At 36.5% G+C, this 19,656-nt stretch overlaps 1 protein-coding gene across 3 annotated transcripts in view; it reads left to right on the top strand.

The window, feature by feature from the left end:
• Positions 1-19,656, top strand: part of IL1RAPL2 (interleukin 1 receptor accessory protein like 2) — a 1,121,335-nt gene that overhangs the window by 1,042,879 nt on the left and 58,800 nt on the right. For 2 of the 3 annotated variants that reach the window (XM_082377189.1, XM_082377190.1), the window contains one exon: positions 14,097-14,226. The exons of the other annotated variant lie outside the window; for it this stretch is intronic. In XM_082377189.1, coding sequence (XP_082233315.1) covers positions 14,097-14,226 — 130 coding nt within the window. The remainder of the gene's footprint in view (positions 1-14,096; positions 14,227-19,656) is intronic. 3 annotated transcript variants of the gene reach the window in all.

The following is a 19,656-nucleotide window of genomic DNA, read 5'->3' on the forward strand; positions in this document are numbered from 1 at the left end:
TTAAAGGGTACTCAAGGATTTTCTCCCAGTCTTCTTCCTTCCCCAGTCAGTTGTCAATTAGCTTTGGTACCCACTTTCTTTTCTCACAAAGTCTTAATCTCTTCTGGGTAGAAAACCCTACTTTGCTGCAGTTTCCACCATCTGGGATAACCATTGCCTGTCTCTGCCTCATCAACTTTTCATCTTCCTTTTGAATCTTACTGGAAGAAATACATTCTTTCTTCCTGCCTTTAGCTTCATAATTGCTTGCTCTCAACTATAATTTATAATTCACTCCAGCAGCTGTATCAATTAATTTAGAAAATTATGGCAAGAGGGTTCGTCTTTAGAAAGAAGTGGGGGGAAAGCTGCACAAAATCACTCTGGGTCTTTTGTATTTCCATACAAATTGTGAAATTTTTTGTTCTAGTTCTATGAAAAATGCCATTGGTAGTTTGATAGGGATTGCATTGAATCTGTAGATTGCTTTGGGTAGTAGAGTCATTTTCACAATATTGATTCTTCCAATCCAAGAACATGGTATATCTCTCCATCTGTTGGTATCATCTTTAATTTCTTTCATCAGTGTCTTATAGTTTTCTGCATACAGGTCTTTTGTCTCCTTAGGTAGGTTTATTCCTAGGTATTTTTTTCTTTTTGTTGCAATGGTAAGTGGGAATGTTTCCTTAATTTCTCTTTCAGATTTTTCATCATTAGTGTATAGGAATGCAAGAGATTTCTGTGCATTAAATCCTGCCACTCTACCAAATTCACTGATTAGCTCTAGTAGCATCTTTAGGATTCTCTATGTATAGTATCATGTCACCTGCAAACAGTGACAGCTTTACTTCTTTTCCAATTTGGATTCCTTTTATTTCTTTTTCTTCTCTGATTGCTGTGGCTAAAACTTCCAAAACTATGTTGAATAATAGTGGTGAGAGTGGACAACCTTCTCTTGTTCCTGATCTTAGAGGAAATGGTTTCAGTTTTTCACCATTGAGAACGATGTTGGCTCTTGGTTTGTCATATATGGCCTTTATTATGTTGAGGTAGGTTCCCTCTACGCCTACTTTCTGGAGAGTTTTTAATCATAAATGGGTGTTGAATTTTGTCGAAAGCTTTTTCTGCATCTATTGAGATTATCATACACTACCAAATGTAAAATAGATAGTGGGAAGCAGCTGCATAGCACAGGGAGATCAGCTCGGTGCTTTGTGACCACCTAGAGGGGTGGGATAGGGAGGGTAGGAGGGAGACGCAAGAGAGAGGAGATATGGGGATATATGTATATATATAGCTGATTCACTTTGTTATACAGCAGAAACTAACACAACATTGTAAAGCAATTATACACAAATAAAGAAAAAAAAATCACTCTGGAATGTCAAGGATTCTTTCTTTTCCAGATACATAGAAATAGGAAGGCAACATTGTCTATAGTAGATTGAACACTGTATTAACATATTAGAAGACATGAATTCGTTTTTCAGCATTGAAGCTAGATCATTATTTTACCTCAGGAAAGTCAGTTTATTTCTGTGTGAGCCTGTGTCTAAATCACAATGATCCATTCAATTTGAGTCTGTAATCTCAGTGAAATCAAGGACCCTGGAGTTTTCACCCGTATAGTTTGGGCTACAAATGGTTACTTAGCATATTAGATGATTGATAGGGAGGGCCAGTGTGAGCAATGAAGAACTATCTTGGGATTCAACCACACCTGAGCTATTTTGCTTTGTGTGTGTGTGTTTGTGTGTAATTTTTCAAAGTGAGAGAATATATGTTTCTCTTCAACTCAAGAAAACCACATCCATGGATCAGTGGTTCTCAACTTTTTCCCTCTTTAACACACTGGACAGATGACATTCACTATCAGACAGACTCTTAATGGACATTCCCCATACACAAGTTATGACTCCATCCTTTATCTATCTTTCACTCAAGAAAGGGCATGTTCAAATGAATATGAGTAAGAGCGACATCAATATAGTGATAACCTCAGCTCTGCTATGAGTTTTTGAGGAACTAATTTACAAATTCAGTGTATTATTAGAACAAACTTCTTAAAATGTGTCTCACAACTGAAAGTATGAGACACATGTCCCTATGTTTCGTGTGTCCTAATATTAACCAACTGGACTGAAGCATGTGGCCCAGGACACTCTCAGCACTTCATGGGCAAATAAGCAAAAGGTGTGTGCCCTAATTATGCATTCTCTTCTGAAAGAATAAAGCTCTTGAAAGTTGAAACTACAAACTTAAGTACATAAAGCACAGCAAGAAGGTGAATGGCTTTTACACTGGGCATCACAAATATCCACTCCTCTTTTCATCTCATCTTGTAAAGGTCAAATCTAAGTGTGACCCCAGGGAAGAAAGGAAACCCTTCGTTTATATTAGCAGTAACAGGAATAGAAATTCTACCTTCAACTCCTTGGATGAATGTAAAATTAACTTGATCATTCAGGCCTAAGATATACTGCTTATAGATTTCAGTGGTGTAACTTTATACAACTAGTTAATATGATAGACTGAATTGATATGGTAAAGAAGCATCCCTTGTTCTAAACACAGAGAAATGCTGGTCAAAATAAAGATTGTACATGCTTGGCTCAGCATGAAAGCAAGTAAGGGAAATTCCCAGGCTTTAGGAATGAAAAGGGAACTCAAACCCAGAGAAGGGAGCATAAACGGAAGCTAAATACCTCCTGAGGCTATCAGAATCAGATAAGGATCTTAAGAGTCTAAGGGCTTGAGCTCAAGGTCAGATGATAGAGCCACAGATCTGTGTGAAGTGTGGAGCTAGAACTGAGAGCCCAGCAAAAATCTAGAAGCCTGAATAATCTATGAAGCCTGAAACTCTATGAAACAGGAAGTAGAAAACTCTGCTCGTTGGTCTGGGAAAGTAACCAGGAAATTCACATTCTGTCCGGGCCATGGTCATGAATGAAGAGACACTCCAAAGAAATTGGAACTCTAAACTTGTACCAAGCATGGATGTGGACTTTAAATTCACACAACCCACATGTGGTACAAACCCCCAAGCTAAGAAATTAACAGAAAAACTGTTTCCAAACCAGTGAAACTTGTAAGGACTTGGCAGAGGCAAACTTGGAACCACTCTGAGGGAATGCCTCCACAGCACTCGCCACCCAGGACTCCCAGAGAAAACAATCCCTACTGTAGATTAAAACACAGTAATTACAAACCTTGCAAGAAAATTAACCACCATATGTGTGCTTCCACTGACACAAACAGAAAAAAAATGGCATCCCAAGAAATAGAGATAATAGGACAATTTGAAAGAGGTTTGTTGAAAACTGTTTTAAGAGAAAAACAAAGAATGAAGAATAACTGTGTGGCAAGATAGCCCATCACGGGATACGGATACAGGGAGGGGCAGATCTATCTAGATAAAGAAATTGAAAGTCAAATTTTTGCCCTTGAGAAATTCTTGGAAAGTCCACGTACAGGGGGAGATTAAGATATGTGGCCAAATCAAATAAATTTTATCATTCCACTCTTACCTGCAATTCTCTCACATTAGATAATTCAGCCTCTGTTTCCTTTAAAGTTGTCCCAGAGCAATTATATGGATTTGAAATGCAAAACAGAGTCTCTTTGGGCTAGCAGGAGACTTATACATAGACAATTCAGTGATTAGGGTGATCACTTTGGCTCTTAAAACACAAAGATTGAGATGTCTATAACATGTTTGCAACTTGCATTATATTTAATTCATTTTGTGTATTGTCCTTCACCTCTTCCTCTTTCCCCTCCCAGACATAAACTTCCTGAGGACATGGATTTTTTTTAACTTTTAACAACTTTGTTAAGCTGAAATTTACATATCATACAATTTACCCATGAAAGTGTACCATTCAATGGCTCTTAGTAAATTTACATATTAGTGCAGCCATCATCCCAATGCAGATTTAAAACACTGCTATCATTTCCTAAGAGTTTCCTCCTTCAGATTTTCAGTCAATCCCTGACCCCAGCCATAAGTAATTACTGATCTGCTTCTGTTTTTATAGTCATGTGTTCTCTAAAAATTTAATATAAATGGAATCATACAATATGCAGACTTTTGCATCTGGCTTCTTTCACTCAGCATAATGATTTTGAGTTTTATTCATGTTGTAGAATGTATCAGTAACCATCCACATGTTGATTGAAATTTGAGATGTTTTGGGCTATTACAAATAAAGCTGATACAGGGAGGTGGTTTGAATTGATGATGTAGGAAGATCCTGAATTCATCTCCTCCCACAGGCACACCAAATCAACAACTACATATGGAATAATTCCCTCTGAAAAAGTCGTAGAAACTAGCTAAGAAACTCCTTCACATTAGGCAAATGAGAAGAAGGCAGGTAGGAGAGGCTGAGATACAAACTCACCATAAATACCACCCCAAGTGTGGCAATGCACAGTAGGGAGAGAAGTCACCAACCTGGAGCTCCTTCCTGAGGAGTGAAGGATTCATACCCCACATCGATCACCCCAACTTTTAAGGCCTGCACCTAACAGATGAGTCCCCAAAACATCTGACTTTGAAAACCAACAGGGCTTATATCCCCAAGACCCAAAGGGCTGTAGCAAACTGAGAAAGAGCTCTTAAAGTGCTCACATGTGGACTCACTCACCCCAGGACCCAGCAGAGAAGCAGCTGTTTGAAAAGCACCCAGCCTTTATGTGAAAGAGATTAATTAGCTAATCTTAAAGCACCAGTCTCCTAGGGACAGAGGCTGTTGAGGGTCATTTTCACACTCTCCTTCCTTGCTAAAGGTGACAGGCACCATCTTTTTTTTTTTTCTTTTCTCAGTGGGCGCCATCTTTGCACTTTCCCTCTGCCTGCTCCAGAATACCAGTGTCTCCCAGACGGGAGCTTTTACATGTGTCTGGTACCACAGGTTTTACATCTGGTGCCTTGCTTTTTACATCTGGTGCCTGGCTTTTTACATCTGGTGCCTTGCTTTTTGCAGCTGCTTCCAGTGGACACCTCTACATCACCTGGCTCTGAGGGTCAGTGGGGCTTATGCTTGCAGGTCCCAAAAGACTGTAATCAATAGAGAAAGAGTTCTTAAACAGCTACCACTCTCAGGGCACAAGAAGAGACAATAGACCCAGAAGCTCAATCTTTCCGTGAAACAGGCCTGTTAGTTTATCATGATGGCTGCAGCCTGAGGGACAGACTTCTAATTAAACACATCTAAAGGCTGACTATAAACCTTCCCAGAGACCTCAGAGGGCTGGCACTGTCTTTGTGCTCTCTCTCTCTGTCACACCCCAGAGCACCAGTATCTTTCAGAAGGGAACTCTCTTACCTGTGTCTGGTACCCCAGATTTTACATCTGGTGCCTCAGTTTTTGAAGTTGCTGCCCAGCAAATGCCCCTTGATCATCTGGCTCTGGGAGTCAGGGTGCTTGCGTTCCTGAGTCCCATGGGACTGTAACAATTGAAGAGAGGGTTATTGGCAGACTACCACCCCCAGGGCACTGCACAGACAGCAGACTGGAACACATCCCCAGTTTTTCAGTGAAAGAGGCCTACTTGCTAGTCCTGGGGCCTCAGCCTGAGTCAAGAGCTTCAGATTTGGCTCACACCTAGATACTATGGAGGTACTCTCAAGGAATGAAGGCTAGGTGACATCATCTTTGTGCTAGGTGACATCATCTTTGTGCTCTCCCTCTGACTCACTCCAGCTCACCTGTGTCTCCCAGTAAGGAGCTTATAGATTCATCTGGAGCCCCAAGTTTGCCCAGGGAACACCACCAGATTGCCTGGCTCTGGTGGCTAGCAGGGATTACACTTGTGGATCCACAGGACTGTTATATAAGAATACTTTAAAAGCTGCTTCCTGAGGATCTGAGTTCCAATCAGCCTGAATCTAAGTGCTGACTGAGATTCTCCCCTCTTTAGGCCACTGACAAGTCTTGGCACACCCTAAATTACTGGGAGCTATTAAAAATATAATAGACTGCTTGGACAATCACAAAGGTTTGAGAGACAACCAAAAGCTAGAGTGAGTTGAGCAACAAGGTTCATCTCCTACATGAGGCCACCACTTCAAGACTGGAAAAGGTGGTCGTTCTATCTAATTCATAGAAGTCAACACAGAGGGTGAAGGAAAATAAACAGAGGAATACGTGTCAAGCAAAAGAACAAAATAAAATCTCAGTAAAATACCTTAATGAAATGGAGATAAGTAACTTACTTGATAGAGTTCAAAGTAATGGTCATAAAAATACTCACCAAATTTGGGAGAAGAAAGGATGAGCACAGGATGAGAATTTCAACACAGAGATAGAAAATGTAAGAAAGTACCAAACAGAAGTCACAGAGCTGAAGAATACAATAACTGAACTGAAAAATACACTGGAGGGATTCAACATCAGACTATAATAGATGAAGCAAAGAAAAGTTTACCGGAAGACAAGACAGTAGAACTCACCCAATCAGAGCAGCAAAAAGAAAAAGAATGGGAAAAAAGTGAAGATAGTTTACGAGATTTACGAGACAACACCAAGCAGACTAACATTTGTATTATAGGAAGTCCCAGAAGAAGAGAGAGAGAAAAGGCCATACAACATATTTGAAGAAATAATGGCTGAAAACTTCCCTAACCTGGGGAAAGAGATGGACACCCAAATCCAAGAAACCTGGAGAGTTCCTTGTATGAGGAACCCAAAGAGACCTACACCAAGACACATAACTGTATACAGTCATCCCTTCATATTTGAGGGCTCTATATTCATGGATTCAATAAATAAAATAATCAAGCTTCATTATATAATCAAAGGACATTACATAAGCAGCAGCATAAATATTTTTTCTCAAGTGCACATGGAACATTCTCCAGAATAGATCATATGTTAGGCCACAGAATAAGTCTCAATAAATTTAAGAAGATCAAAATCATATCAAGCTTACCCTTAGCACAGGGAGATCAGCTCGGTGCTTTGTGACCACCTAGACTGGTGAGATAGAGAGGGTGGGAGGGAGACACAAGAGGGAGGGGATATGGGGATATATGTACATATATATATTTGTGTGTGTGTGTGTGTGTGTGTGTGTGTGTGTGTATAGCTGATTCACCTTGTTATACAGCAGAAACGAACACAACATTGTAAAGCAATTATACTCCAATAAAGATGTTAAAAAAATAAACACAGCATTTTAAAACTTACAAAAATAATCACATCAAGCATCATTTCAACAACAATCGTATGAAACTAGAAATTAATTAAAAGAAGAAAACTATAAAATACACAAATATATGAATATTAAACATGCTGCTAAACAACAAATGGATCAACAAAGAAGTCAAAAGAGAAATTAAAAAATACTGTGCAACAAATGAAAATGGAAATACAACATACCAAAATTTATGGGATGCAGCAAAAGCAGTACTAAGAGGGAAGTTCATAGTAATAAATGCTTACCTCAAGAAACAAACAAACAAAAAATCTTAAGTAAGTAACCTAACTATACTTCAAGGAACTAGAGAAAGAAAAACAAATGAAGCCCAAAGTTAGTAGAAGGAAGGAAATAACAAAGATCAGAGTGGAAATAAATGAAATAAAGACTAAAAAGACAATAGAAAAGATTACTGAAACTAAGTGTTGGTTCTTTGAAAAGGTAAACAAAATTGACAAGCCTTTAGCTATACTCACCAAGAAAAAGAGAGGGCTCACAAAAATAACATAACAAATGAAAGAGGAAACATTAGAAATGATACTGCAGATAAAAGGATCTTAAGAGGCTACTATGAAAATCATATGCCAACAAACTGGATAACCTAGAAGAAATGGGTAAATTCCTAGAAATAGACAATGTTCTAAGACTGAATCCTGAAGAAAGAAAATCTGAACAGACTTATTACTAGTAAGGAGGTTGAATCAGTAGTCAAAAACTTCCCAAGAAACAAAAGTCCAGAATCGGATGTCTTCACTGATGGATTCTACCCAACATGAAAGGATTAATACCAATTATTCTCAAACTCTTCCAAAAACCTGTAGAGGAGGGAACACTTCCAGCTTCATTTTATAAGGCTAGTGTTACCATGAAACCAAAACCAGACTAGGACACCACAAGAAAATAAAATTACAGGCCAATATCCCAAATGAAAATAGATGCAAAAATCCTCAACAAAACATTATCAAACAAAATTCAACAACTTATGAAAAGGACTGTACCCCATAATCAAGTGGGATTTATTCCAGGCATGCAAGAATGGCTAAACAACTGCAAATCAATGGGATACATCACATTAAAAAGTAATGGCATATATGTGGAACCTAGAAAAATGACACAGATGAACCGGTTTGCAGAGCAGAAATAGAGACACAGATGTAGAAAACAAACGTATGGACACTAAGGGGGGAAAGTGGTGGGGGGGGTGGGGGGATGAATTGGGAGATTGGGATTGACATGTATACACTAATATATATAAAATAGATAACTAATAAGAACCTGCTGTATAAAAAAATAAATAAAATTGAAAAAAAAATAAAGGCTAAAAATGATATTATCATCTCAATAGATGCAGGAAAAGCATTTGAAAGAATTCAACTTCCACGTATGATAGAAATTCTCAACACAGTGGTTATACAGGGAACATCCCTCAACATAATAAAGGCCATATATGACAGGCCCACAGCTAACATCATACTCAATGGTGAAGAGCTAAAAGCTTTTCTTCTAAGATTAGGAACAAGACAAGAATGTCTACTTTCACCGTTTTTATTCAACAGAGTATTGGAAGTCCTAACCAGAGCAATTAGGCAAGAAAAATAAATAAGATCATCCAAAGTGAATAGGAATAATTAAAACTGTTACTATTTGCAGATGACATGATATTATGTATAGAAAACCATAAAGACTCCACAAAAAAACTGTTAAGACTAATAAATGAATTCAGTAAAGTTGCAGGATATGAAATCAATATACCAAAGTCTGTTGCATTTCTATACACTAATAACAAACTATCATTAAGAGAAATTAAGAATAAAACTCCATTTACAACAGCATCAAAAGAATAAACTTCCTAGGAATAAATTTAACCAAGGAAGTGAAAGACCTATACACTGAACACTATAAGACATCATGAAAGAAATGGAAGAAGACAAAAATAAATGGAAAGATATCCTATGCTCATGGATTGGAAGAAATAATACTGTTAAAATGTCTATACTACCCAAAGCAATCTACAGATTCAATGCAATCCCTATCAAAATGGCAATGGCATTTTTTCACATAAATAGAATAAACAATCCTAAAATTTGTATGGGACAATAAAAGACATGGATAGCCAAAACATTTTGAGAAAGAAGAACAAATATGGAGGCATCATACTCCCTGATTTCAAACTGTATTACAAAGCTACAGTAATCAAAACGGTATGGTACTGGCATAGAAACAGACACATAGATCAATGGAACAGAATATAGAGCCCAGAAATACACCCGCACATATATGGTCAATTAATTTATGACACAGGAGTCAAAAATATACAATGAGAAAAGGCCAGTATCTTCAATAAATGTTGTTGGGAAAACTGGACAACCACATGCAAAAGAATGAAACTGGATGAATATCCTATACCATACACAAAAATTAACTCAAAATGGATTAAAGAGTAGAACGAAACACCTGAACCTGTAAAACTCCTAGAACAAAACATAGGCAGTAAACTCCTTGATATCAGTTAGTTTGGAGATGATTTTTAAAATCTGACTCCAAACCAAAAGCAACAAAAACAAAAATAAACAAATGGGATTACATCAAACAAAAAAGCTTTTGCACAGTAAAGGAAACAATCAACAATGAAAAGGCAACCGACTGAATAAGAGAAAATATTTGCAAATCATATATATGATAGGTGGTAAATATCCAAAATATATAAAGAACACATATAACTCAATAGCAAAACAAACCAAAAAAAAAAAAAAACTTGATTTAGAAATGGGCAGATCTGAACAAACATATTTCCAAAGAAGACATACAGATGGCCAACAGGTACATGAAATGATAATCAACAGATTGATAACAGGTACATGAAATAATCATCAGAGAAATGCAAATCAAACCACAATGAGATCACTTCACACCTGTTAGAATGGCTATTATCAAAAAGACAACAGATAACAAGTGTTGGTGAGGATGTGGAAAAAAAGGAAACCTTGTGCACTGTTGGTAGGAATGTAAATTAGTGCAGCCACTATGGGAAACAGTATGGATTTTTCTCAAAATTAAAAATAGAACTACCATATGATTCAGTAATTCTGCTCTGAGTATTTATCCAAAGAAAATGAACACACTAGCTCAAAAAGATATCTGCACCCCCATATTCATTGGAGCATTACTTACAATAGCCAAGATATGGAAACAACCTAAGTGTCCATCAATGGGTGAATGGATAAAGAAAATGTGGTGTGTGTGTGTGTGTGTGTGTGTGTGTGTGTAATGAAATATCATTCACCCATGAAAAAGAATGAAATCTCACCATTTGAAACAACATGGATGGACGTTGAGGGCATTATGCTAAGTGAAATAAATCATACAAAGACAAATGCTGTATGACCTCAATTATATGTGGAATCTAAAACAAACAAATAAGTAAACAAAAAACAAACTCATAGATAAAAATAGATCGGTGGTTGCCAGAGGTGGGGTTTGTGGAGGGTGGGCAAAATGAGGGGTCAATAGGTACAAACTTCCAGTTATAAAATAAATAAGTCATGGTGATATAATGTACAACATGGTGACTATAGTTAATACTGTATTGCATTTTGAAAGTTGCTAAGAGAGTAGATCGTAAAAGCCTTCATCACAAGAAAAAATAAATTCATGACTATGAGTGGTGACATGTTAGCTAGACTTATTTTGGTGATCATTTTGCAATATATACAAATATCAAATCATTGTGTTGTATACCTAAAACTAATATAATATGTCAATTATACCTCAATTGGAAAAATAAAGCTGATATGAATATTTGTGTACAAGTCTTTATATAGACATAGGCTTTCATATGGAATGGTTGGATCACATGGCAGATGTTCAACTTTTTAAGAAACTGTAGATTAATTTTAACTTCCTAGAATTTTATATAAATTGAGTCATAAAGCATGTACTCTTTTGTTTGACCTCTTTAACTTAGTATAATTGCTTTAAATCTCAAAAATCATATGTTATGGTATGTATCAGTACTTCATCCTTTCCATACCTGATGACTATTTTTTTGTATGGATGTACCAGAGTATTCCTTCACCTGTTGATGAACATTTGGAGTATTTCCAGTTTTGGGGTATTTGGTATGAACATTCATATATAAGTCTTTGTATGAACATATGTTTTGTTGACTGGTCTAGACTTAATAAAGTGATAGAGAAATTGCTAGTATTGATAGTCTTCAACCTACTGTACAATCCTTTTTAGATACAAATATGAGTTGGTCATCTCTACTAGTAGGATATACAGTACCATAGGAATGACTTTGAAAACATCTGGAGGCAAAACAATACAATAGCAAACAGATACAAATGGTAGATATGAGTTTGCACATGCACGTAAGCCAGATTTTAGAAAAACCTGGAGAGACTGTTTCAGGTTATTTGCTCAATCAGTGCTGAGATCCCTCCCAGGCCTTTTGAAAGAAGAGGTACTCACAACCTGGCACACATTGATTCTCACTATCTGGCACAAGAGCTGATTATTTTGGGACTCTCCTCAGAGTACTGCATATGATGATTGGACCATCTTCCTGTTTTAGCCGTTGACAAAGGCTTCAGGATATTTGTTCAGCATTTGTAGAAACTAGACTGCTGAAATATGTCTCTTGCATTTATTTAACAAAACCTGTCTGATGGGAGAGTAAAAACATTCCCAGGAGAAATCGCTGCAATAGTCAGTACCCATTGTGTAGTGCCAAGGAAAGGGCAGATGCTGTCATTTTTGATAGACCACCTCAAGGAGGCACCTTTTTGCACATTGCTATAATCGTCTTTTTCCATTAAAATCAAACCAGGCCTGAGTACCCACAGGCTAGGGATCAATAAAAGGTATTTTATTTGATATATTCTTTCAACATAGCCCAAAGGAATGACAACCAGAATTTATTTGTATAAATGTATATACTGGTAGTTTTAGCAACTGGGATCCTTATAATAATGTTTATCACAGTCTCTGGATCTTTTGCCATCTAGTTTGACATTCCGTAATACCTTTAATTTCATGGGAATGAAGAGCAGTAAGGCATAAAAAGACCCTGTGTTCGGGTTTAGAGAACACGGGGTCTGCTTGGATGAATCACACCTACTCTAGAATCTGGGAAATATTTATAGAGCATTGATAAGAAAAGGGTATTACCCCATAGGTGCTCATAAATAAAAGAAGGACATGAGATTGGCAGGATCAAAATGAACAGTTAGCTATCTCATTACACATATAGAATTATGTCTCAAACTTGACTTTTTGAAAGACCAAGCCTTGGAAGGAAAACACAGCCATGCTAAATTTGGATGGGACTTGCATGTTCACCAAGCACTTTTGTAGATATTGTCTTATCTGAGCATCCAAAGTATTATTACCATCCGTATTACATATATGAGAAATCAGTTTGTAAAAGGTTAGGTAATCTACCCAGGGCCAGAGAGTCTACTTTTTAATGATAGATCCAAAACAAGGACCCACATCTCTTAGCTGTACCAGGCTGTCTTCCATTTTTTACACAAGCTTGTATCACAAAACACATGTTCAGAGAAACAATGAATAACGTTGTTTCAGATTAGCATGACATATATGAAAGGCTGTTGATATCAAAGCTTTTGAGAGTAATTGAATGATCCCAAAGGTCCGTGACAAATCATCTTGCTGAGAGAGAAATTTACACTATAAAAAGACCAATATTTGGTAACACTTATTGTGGTTAAGCCCAGCCTATCACCCAGCATCCATATGTGTATGAGGTTTTCTTAATTTCCACTGTCTCAATGTAGACCCTAACTCCAATTAAAATTGTTTCTTGGTGAAAATGGTCCTCAAAGCAAGCCATCTGCTAGTTATGGTGATTAAATAGAAAGGTTCCCAAAAAGTAATGGTTCTTAGAACATGGAAGTTTTGGATCAATTTAAGAATAGAAAGGAGAAATCTTACACAGCTCAGAGTTATAATGGGAACAACTTCACCATGTACTCTACAAGGAAAAAAATATTTTTGAAATTGCTTTATCTAGTGCTCCAACCAGGGCAAAAATTACATGTTATAGAGAAAATGATATGTTATATTATGATTTATGAATTAGGGGATTCCTTTGTCAGAAATGTCAAGATTGTACTCTCTATACCATTCTTCCCTTACTGATTTACTTTGTAAGAGGAAAATAAAATCAACGCCAGCAAAAAAATAATTGCTTATATATTTGATGATAAATTCATAATTAAAACAAAGTTTTTAGCTATAATCACAAAGATGCATAGTAAAAATCTGCAGTATTGCCTAGAATTATTTAAGTACTGTAGGTGACACAAGGAATATCGAAGATATGGTTAGACTGAGTTTTCACTCCATGTACTTTCTATAGATATTCTTATAATTATAAAATTCTTATTTGATTTGAATTATCCAATTTTTCTCAGAATATACAATAATCAGAATTAACAAAATTTCCCTATGCAATCTTAGTAATAGTGGATAGTCTATTATATGTTTTCTCACAAATCAAAAATTAACTTATACTTTGATTAATGTTAACTTCAAAGGCAAGTCCAAGTAAGCAGTTGTTAATATTCTCAAAACAGGAAAATAAAAGAGGGTTCCTTCCATATGATTCTTTCATATTAGTTCCTAGGAGGGAGGCAGTAAAAATAAGCAGTTTTAAAAACTTAGTAACTTTCTTTACTTTCTCATTTTTGATAATATATTGAATTTTAAAATTTCCCAGAGGCCCTTGTAACTATTTAAAAATTTTCTCATTTGCAGTGATAAGGTGATTGGAAGAAGAGTTGAAAAATGGGTCACTTCTGAGTTTTCCTTTGGATGTTAAATGGTCTTTTTCTGTCTCCCAATGATAACCAGAGCCATTTGCTCATTTTTTTCTCTGCCATTCTCAGGTAAGCCTCTGAACATCCCTTGCAAAGCATTCTTTGGATTCAGTGGAGAGTCCGGACCAATGATCTACTGGATGAAAGGGGAGAAGTTTATTGAGGAACTGGCAGGTCACATTAGAGAAGGTGAAATAAGGTACAGAACTTGAATTGCTTACTTTTCTTTGCTGTGTTTGCAGTTAAGCAATGGAACATCCTAGAAGAGCTTCTGCCTGGGATTTTAATTGCAACTCCAAATCATTCCATTTTCTAAAAGCTGATCTGGTGGAGAGAGTGAGGCTGACTGCCTTAAGAAATGCTAATGTATAAGCTTCCAATATAAGGAAGTTTTCTCAGGTTCTAAGAATATACCATGGGGTATAATGATTCCCTCAAAGCTGCCTAAGCAAATTCCTTTAAGGTTTCAAAGCTTAGACCACTGTTTCTCCAGTCCCAGAAAAGATCCAAACTTTGTAGGTGACTCCTCAGACCACAGGGCAAATGCTCATTTACTCCCTGGGAACAGACAACTTTCATATGTCATAAGTATAAAGCTGTGTTGGCAGTAGTAAGCCCGTACTCGCCAAAATAACTGTTGACTCTTGTTGAATAGCTTTTCTTTTTCCCAGTACCCACTGCTCATCCTGAAAGTGACTTTCAGGTTAGTACCTCCCTAGACCTCTTTTCACTCTCCTGTTACACAGATACCTCCCTGATATATAGACATCTATTCTATTGGTTTTCTAATCCTATGTATATGACCACATTGTACAAATAAGAGATAGGTAATTTTTTCTACCTCAGTCTATGGGGTTACCCTTTGATTTCAGAAATGGTGATATATAATGTACTTTTCTCACTCCAGTAGGAATTGGGACCCCTCCCCCTCCACCGCTATTAAGAATCATGAAATGGAAAGCAAACCAGTATTTCAGTGCAACTAATGTTAAAATGTGTTCTTTTACTTTTCTTATTAAATATATAGCAGTGTAAAAGAAAAACGTACACATTACATTAGTTACTATGATTAGGTATAATTTATAATAACTACCATGACAGTTTCTCTTCATGTGTCTATGTAATAACTCCCCTCTAGGGGTTCATAACTTTGAGGCACCTTTCTCTATATGAGCAAAATATTCAAAATAGTCTCTATATGCAAAATATTCTCTATATGAGCAAAATATTCTCTATATGAGCATATTTCTAGGAAAAAAAGTACATGAAAATGTACCTGACACCGTTAGTCATCAGGGAAAGATAAATCAAAACCATGTGATAAAAAGTTCGGGTTTTTCTGTAAGATGGTATGGAAAACCCCAACAAACTTTTTGGCCAACCCAATACTTCATACTCACTAGGATGGCTATAATCAAAAAGTCAGATTACAACAAGTGCCGACGAGGATACAGAGAAATTGGAACCCTCATACACTTCTGGTGGGAGTGTAAAATGGTGCAGCCACTTTCTGCAATTCCTCAAATGGTTAAACAAAGAGTTATCAGCAATTCCCTTCCTAGGTATATAACCAAGAGAAATCAAAACATATATCCACACAAAAACTTGTATATAAATGTTCACAGTAGCATTATTCATAATAGACAATAGGTGGAAACAGCCTAAATGACCATTAACTGATGCATGGATAAATAAAATGTGATGTATTCATACAGTGGAATAGTGTTCAGCCATATAAAGGAATAAATGAGGTACTGATACACACTACAACATGGATGAACCTTGAAAACATTCTCAGTGAAAGAAGTCAGTGACAAAAGACCACATATTATATGATTTCATTTATATGAAATGCCTAGAATAGGCCAATCTATAGAGACAAAAGTATATTAGTGTTTGCTTAGAGCTGGGAGAATGGAGCGATAAGGGTAAGTACCTAAAGTATATGGGTGGGTTTTATGGAGTGGGTTTTGGTGTGCTGGATACAATATTGTAATCTAAAATGCACTATTTTAAAGTGTACAATTCAGTAACATTTAATACATTCACAATGTTGTGCAACCACCACCACTATCTAGTTCCAGAAATTTTTCATCACCCCAAGAGGAATCTCTATGCCCTTTGAGTCTAAGGCTTCTTTTTGAGGTGATGAAAATGTTACAAAATTGACTGTGCTGATGGTTGCACATATCTGTGAATATACTAAAGAACAGTGAATTGTGCATTTTAAATGGATGAATTGTATGGCATGTAAATGATATCTCAATAAAGCTATTTTTAAAAAAATACTTCTATTTGATTGCCTGACATAAAACAGATACTCAGAAAAAAATAATCAGTATACTACTTACAAATAGTTATTAACTATTAATTCCCATTTAATCTTTAAGGTTCCTAATAGGTATCACTTTATTAGCCAATTTCAAGTTAAGGTTTATGAAATTAATGCAAATGAATTTATTTTAACTTATTTCAGAAGATACATGTTTAGAATTATTCTCAATATATCTGCCTGTAAAAGACTTTAAGGGTCACTCGTCATTTTTCAGAGAAAGAAACTGGTCCCCAAACAGCCAGTGGTAGGTACAGTGGTACAAAGAAGCAAAATTTCCACTACCAAAAAGCTCAGAGCTATGTTTAATGATCAAAGGTAGTAGTTATATGAGCCTAAGATAATTATTTCCCTTTTCCTATACATGACTAATTGGATTTAAAAAAAAATAAACAGGTTTATTGGCACATAATTGACATACAATAAACACACAATTTAGAGTGTATAATCTGTAAGGGCTGATTGATATATGTATCCGCCTATGAAATCATCATCATAATGAAGATAATGAACATATAAATTACCCACAAGTTTCCTGGTGCTCCTTGGTAATGCCCCCCTCCTGCCCTTCTTTCAAAACAACACTTATCTTTCTGTCACTATAAATCAGTTTGCATTTTATAGAGTTTTATATAAACGGAATCATGCAGTATGTACTTTTTGTCTGGATTATTTCACTAAACACAATTATTTTGAGATTCATCTGTCTTGTTACATGTATCAGTAGTTCATTCTTTTATTTCATTGCTCAGTATTATTCCATTATATGGATATAAACAATTTGGTTATCCATTCACTTGTTGATGGACATTTGGGTTGTTTCCAGTTTGAGGGCTATTACAGATAAAGCTGCTATGAACATACATGTATGCATCTTTGCATGCATATATATTTCCTTTATTCCTGGATAAATGTCTAGACATGGAATGGATGAATTAGACAGTAAGTGTACATTTAACTGTTTTAGTTCCTTTTTAAGCTTTTTTAAAAAAAAACTTTATTTTTTAGAATAATCTTAGATTTACAGAAAAATTGTAAAGATAGCATCTTATTCTGTTCAGCTGCTATGAATTTCACAGACTGGGTGGGTTAAACAACAAATATTTATTTCTCACAGTTCTAGAGATTGGGAAGTCCAAAATCAAGGCACCAGCAGACTCGATGGCTGATGTGAGCTCACTTCCTGGTTGATAGATGGCCATTTTCTTACTGTACCCTCACATGTCCTCACATGGCAAAAGAGGCCAGAGAGTTCTCTGGAGTCTCTTTTATAGGGCCACTAATCCCATTCATTAGAGCACCTTTCTCATGACCTAATCACCTCCCCAGAGCCTCACCTTCTAATACCATCCCATTAGGGAGTTAGTTAGGATTTCAACAAATGAATTGGGGGAGGGGGGATAAACATTCATTCCATGGCAGATAGTATAGAAAGTTCCTACATACCCCAGTACCCAGTTTTTCTTGTTATTAACATCTTAAGTTACTATGGTACATTTGTTACAATTAAAGAACCAAAATTGATACGTTATTATTAACTAAAGTCAATACTTCATTCAAATGGCCTTAGTTTTTACTTACTGTCTTTTTTTTTCTCCAGGATTATCTAACTTTTTAAGAATCTTCCAAACTATACTCCAAAGTGGTTATACCATTTTACAAAAGAAAAGTTAGGCCATGCTGCTGCTCCAGCAGCAAATGATTAGAGTGGTGGGAGACAAAGCACACATATGTGAAACAGTTTAATCCAGTCCCAGCCACTGTATTAGGTGCCAAATGAGTCACCCAGATATTAAAGCGCTATAGGAAGTCAAACTTTCAGGATTTGCAAAACATCATTGTTTATTGGATTCTGTTAGATCCTCTTTCTCTACCATCTGCAACCCTTCCAGTAACAAAGGGTGCATACCTATATTTTTGCAGGGGAGGAAAGTAACATAGAATTTGTTTTGAAAATTTCACAAAACCTTACTAGCTAACTGGAGACACTTTCAGAGAAGTACAAACAAAAAGGCAGGAATTCCTGGCCAAGAGAAACATATAGTCGGCCATTTTGTAATATTAATTGTATGATCTATGATCTATTTGGGAGCTTGTGTGGGTGTGGGAATTCATTCAGGCTATGACCATTTATGCTAACACAGGAGTTAATTACTAGATTCTGTTTTCTAGCTTCCAAAAGCAATGTCCTTGAAACAAGATTTTTACACAGTATGGTGGATTGGAACAAATCTGGTAGTTTCATCGAAAAAAAAGTTGCTAATCATACCATTAGTTCAATCAAGAAAAGATCTGCATTCTTTCATAGCCCACATATATTCTCCAAAGGGAACCGTTCTGACAGCAGAATGCTGGAGATGTGAAGTAGAGGATTCCTCTCATAAGCTTTTCTGGAAACAAAATTTCCTTCTGAATGCATAGCTCTCCCAAAGGGTATTGTATTTACTTCATATTTTAATTGAATCACATCTCTTGTGTTGTGCACATGTGTCAGAAGTGCACTGCCCAGTAGATCTAAGAAGTGGGGATGTAAATTAATTGCTCTTAAGAAGTTAACTTATGGAGAAGCTGCTGCAGAGGCAATGGATCTGGCAAGACGACTGACCATGCTGCCTAGGTTCTCCATTTCCTGGGCAGCAGCTTGATCCTAGAAGTATGTGTTGTACTTTTTATCTCTTAGTATTGGCCCAGAGGAATAGAAGACTTTAAAGAAAAAAATCTGCCTAAGGGAAAAGCTTGGATATTTACCAAAGGCTTGGTGAAATAATGCCGCTCAGACTATAGTCAGTGCAACCTCTGTATTCAGCAGTTCTCTTGCAGTTTGACTAGCAGATTTGATCGAATCCTGACCAGGGTTTTGGAGTTCTTATTTGTTTGTTCTCTGGGTTACTTTGACCACCATAGTTCCTTGTATCTCCTTACTTGCAACCTGCTGCCAAAGAACTCAAACTCCACTCTGGGCATACAGATTCTCCTTTATCTCCCTTTAGGCAGAAATTGGCATAATCCTACCAAAGTCCATGATGTTTCTAAGAGACTGAGCCCTAAGGAAATTTGAACCCAAATGTAGCATCCAATCACAACTGCCAGCCTATCCCATACAACTGCATCACAATGTTTCCACTGACTCCAAAAGATGTCATCTGTGGGGATGTTAAGGGAATTTTGCATGTGCAGTAGCATAAGCTACAGTTGTGCAAATCTGGTTATTTTTATCTACCATTTTAAAGTCCTTGCAACAAGCTGCTCTCTACAAGCTCTACCATGTCTATTCAGAGAAGTCAAATTATTATTTGG

The sequence above is a fragment of the Balaenoptera borealis genome (assembly GCF_965194805.1).
Source record: "Balaenoptera borealis genome assembly, chromosome: X".
Classification (NCBI taxonomy): domain Eukaryota; kingdom Metazoa; phylum Chordata; class Mammalia; order Artiodactyla; family Balaenopteridae; genus Balaenoptera; species Balaenoptera borealis.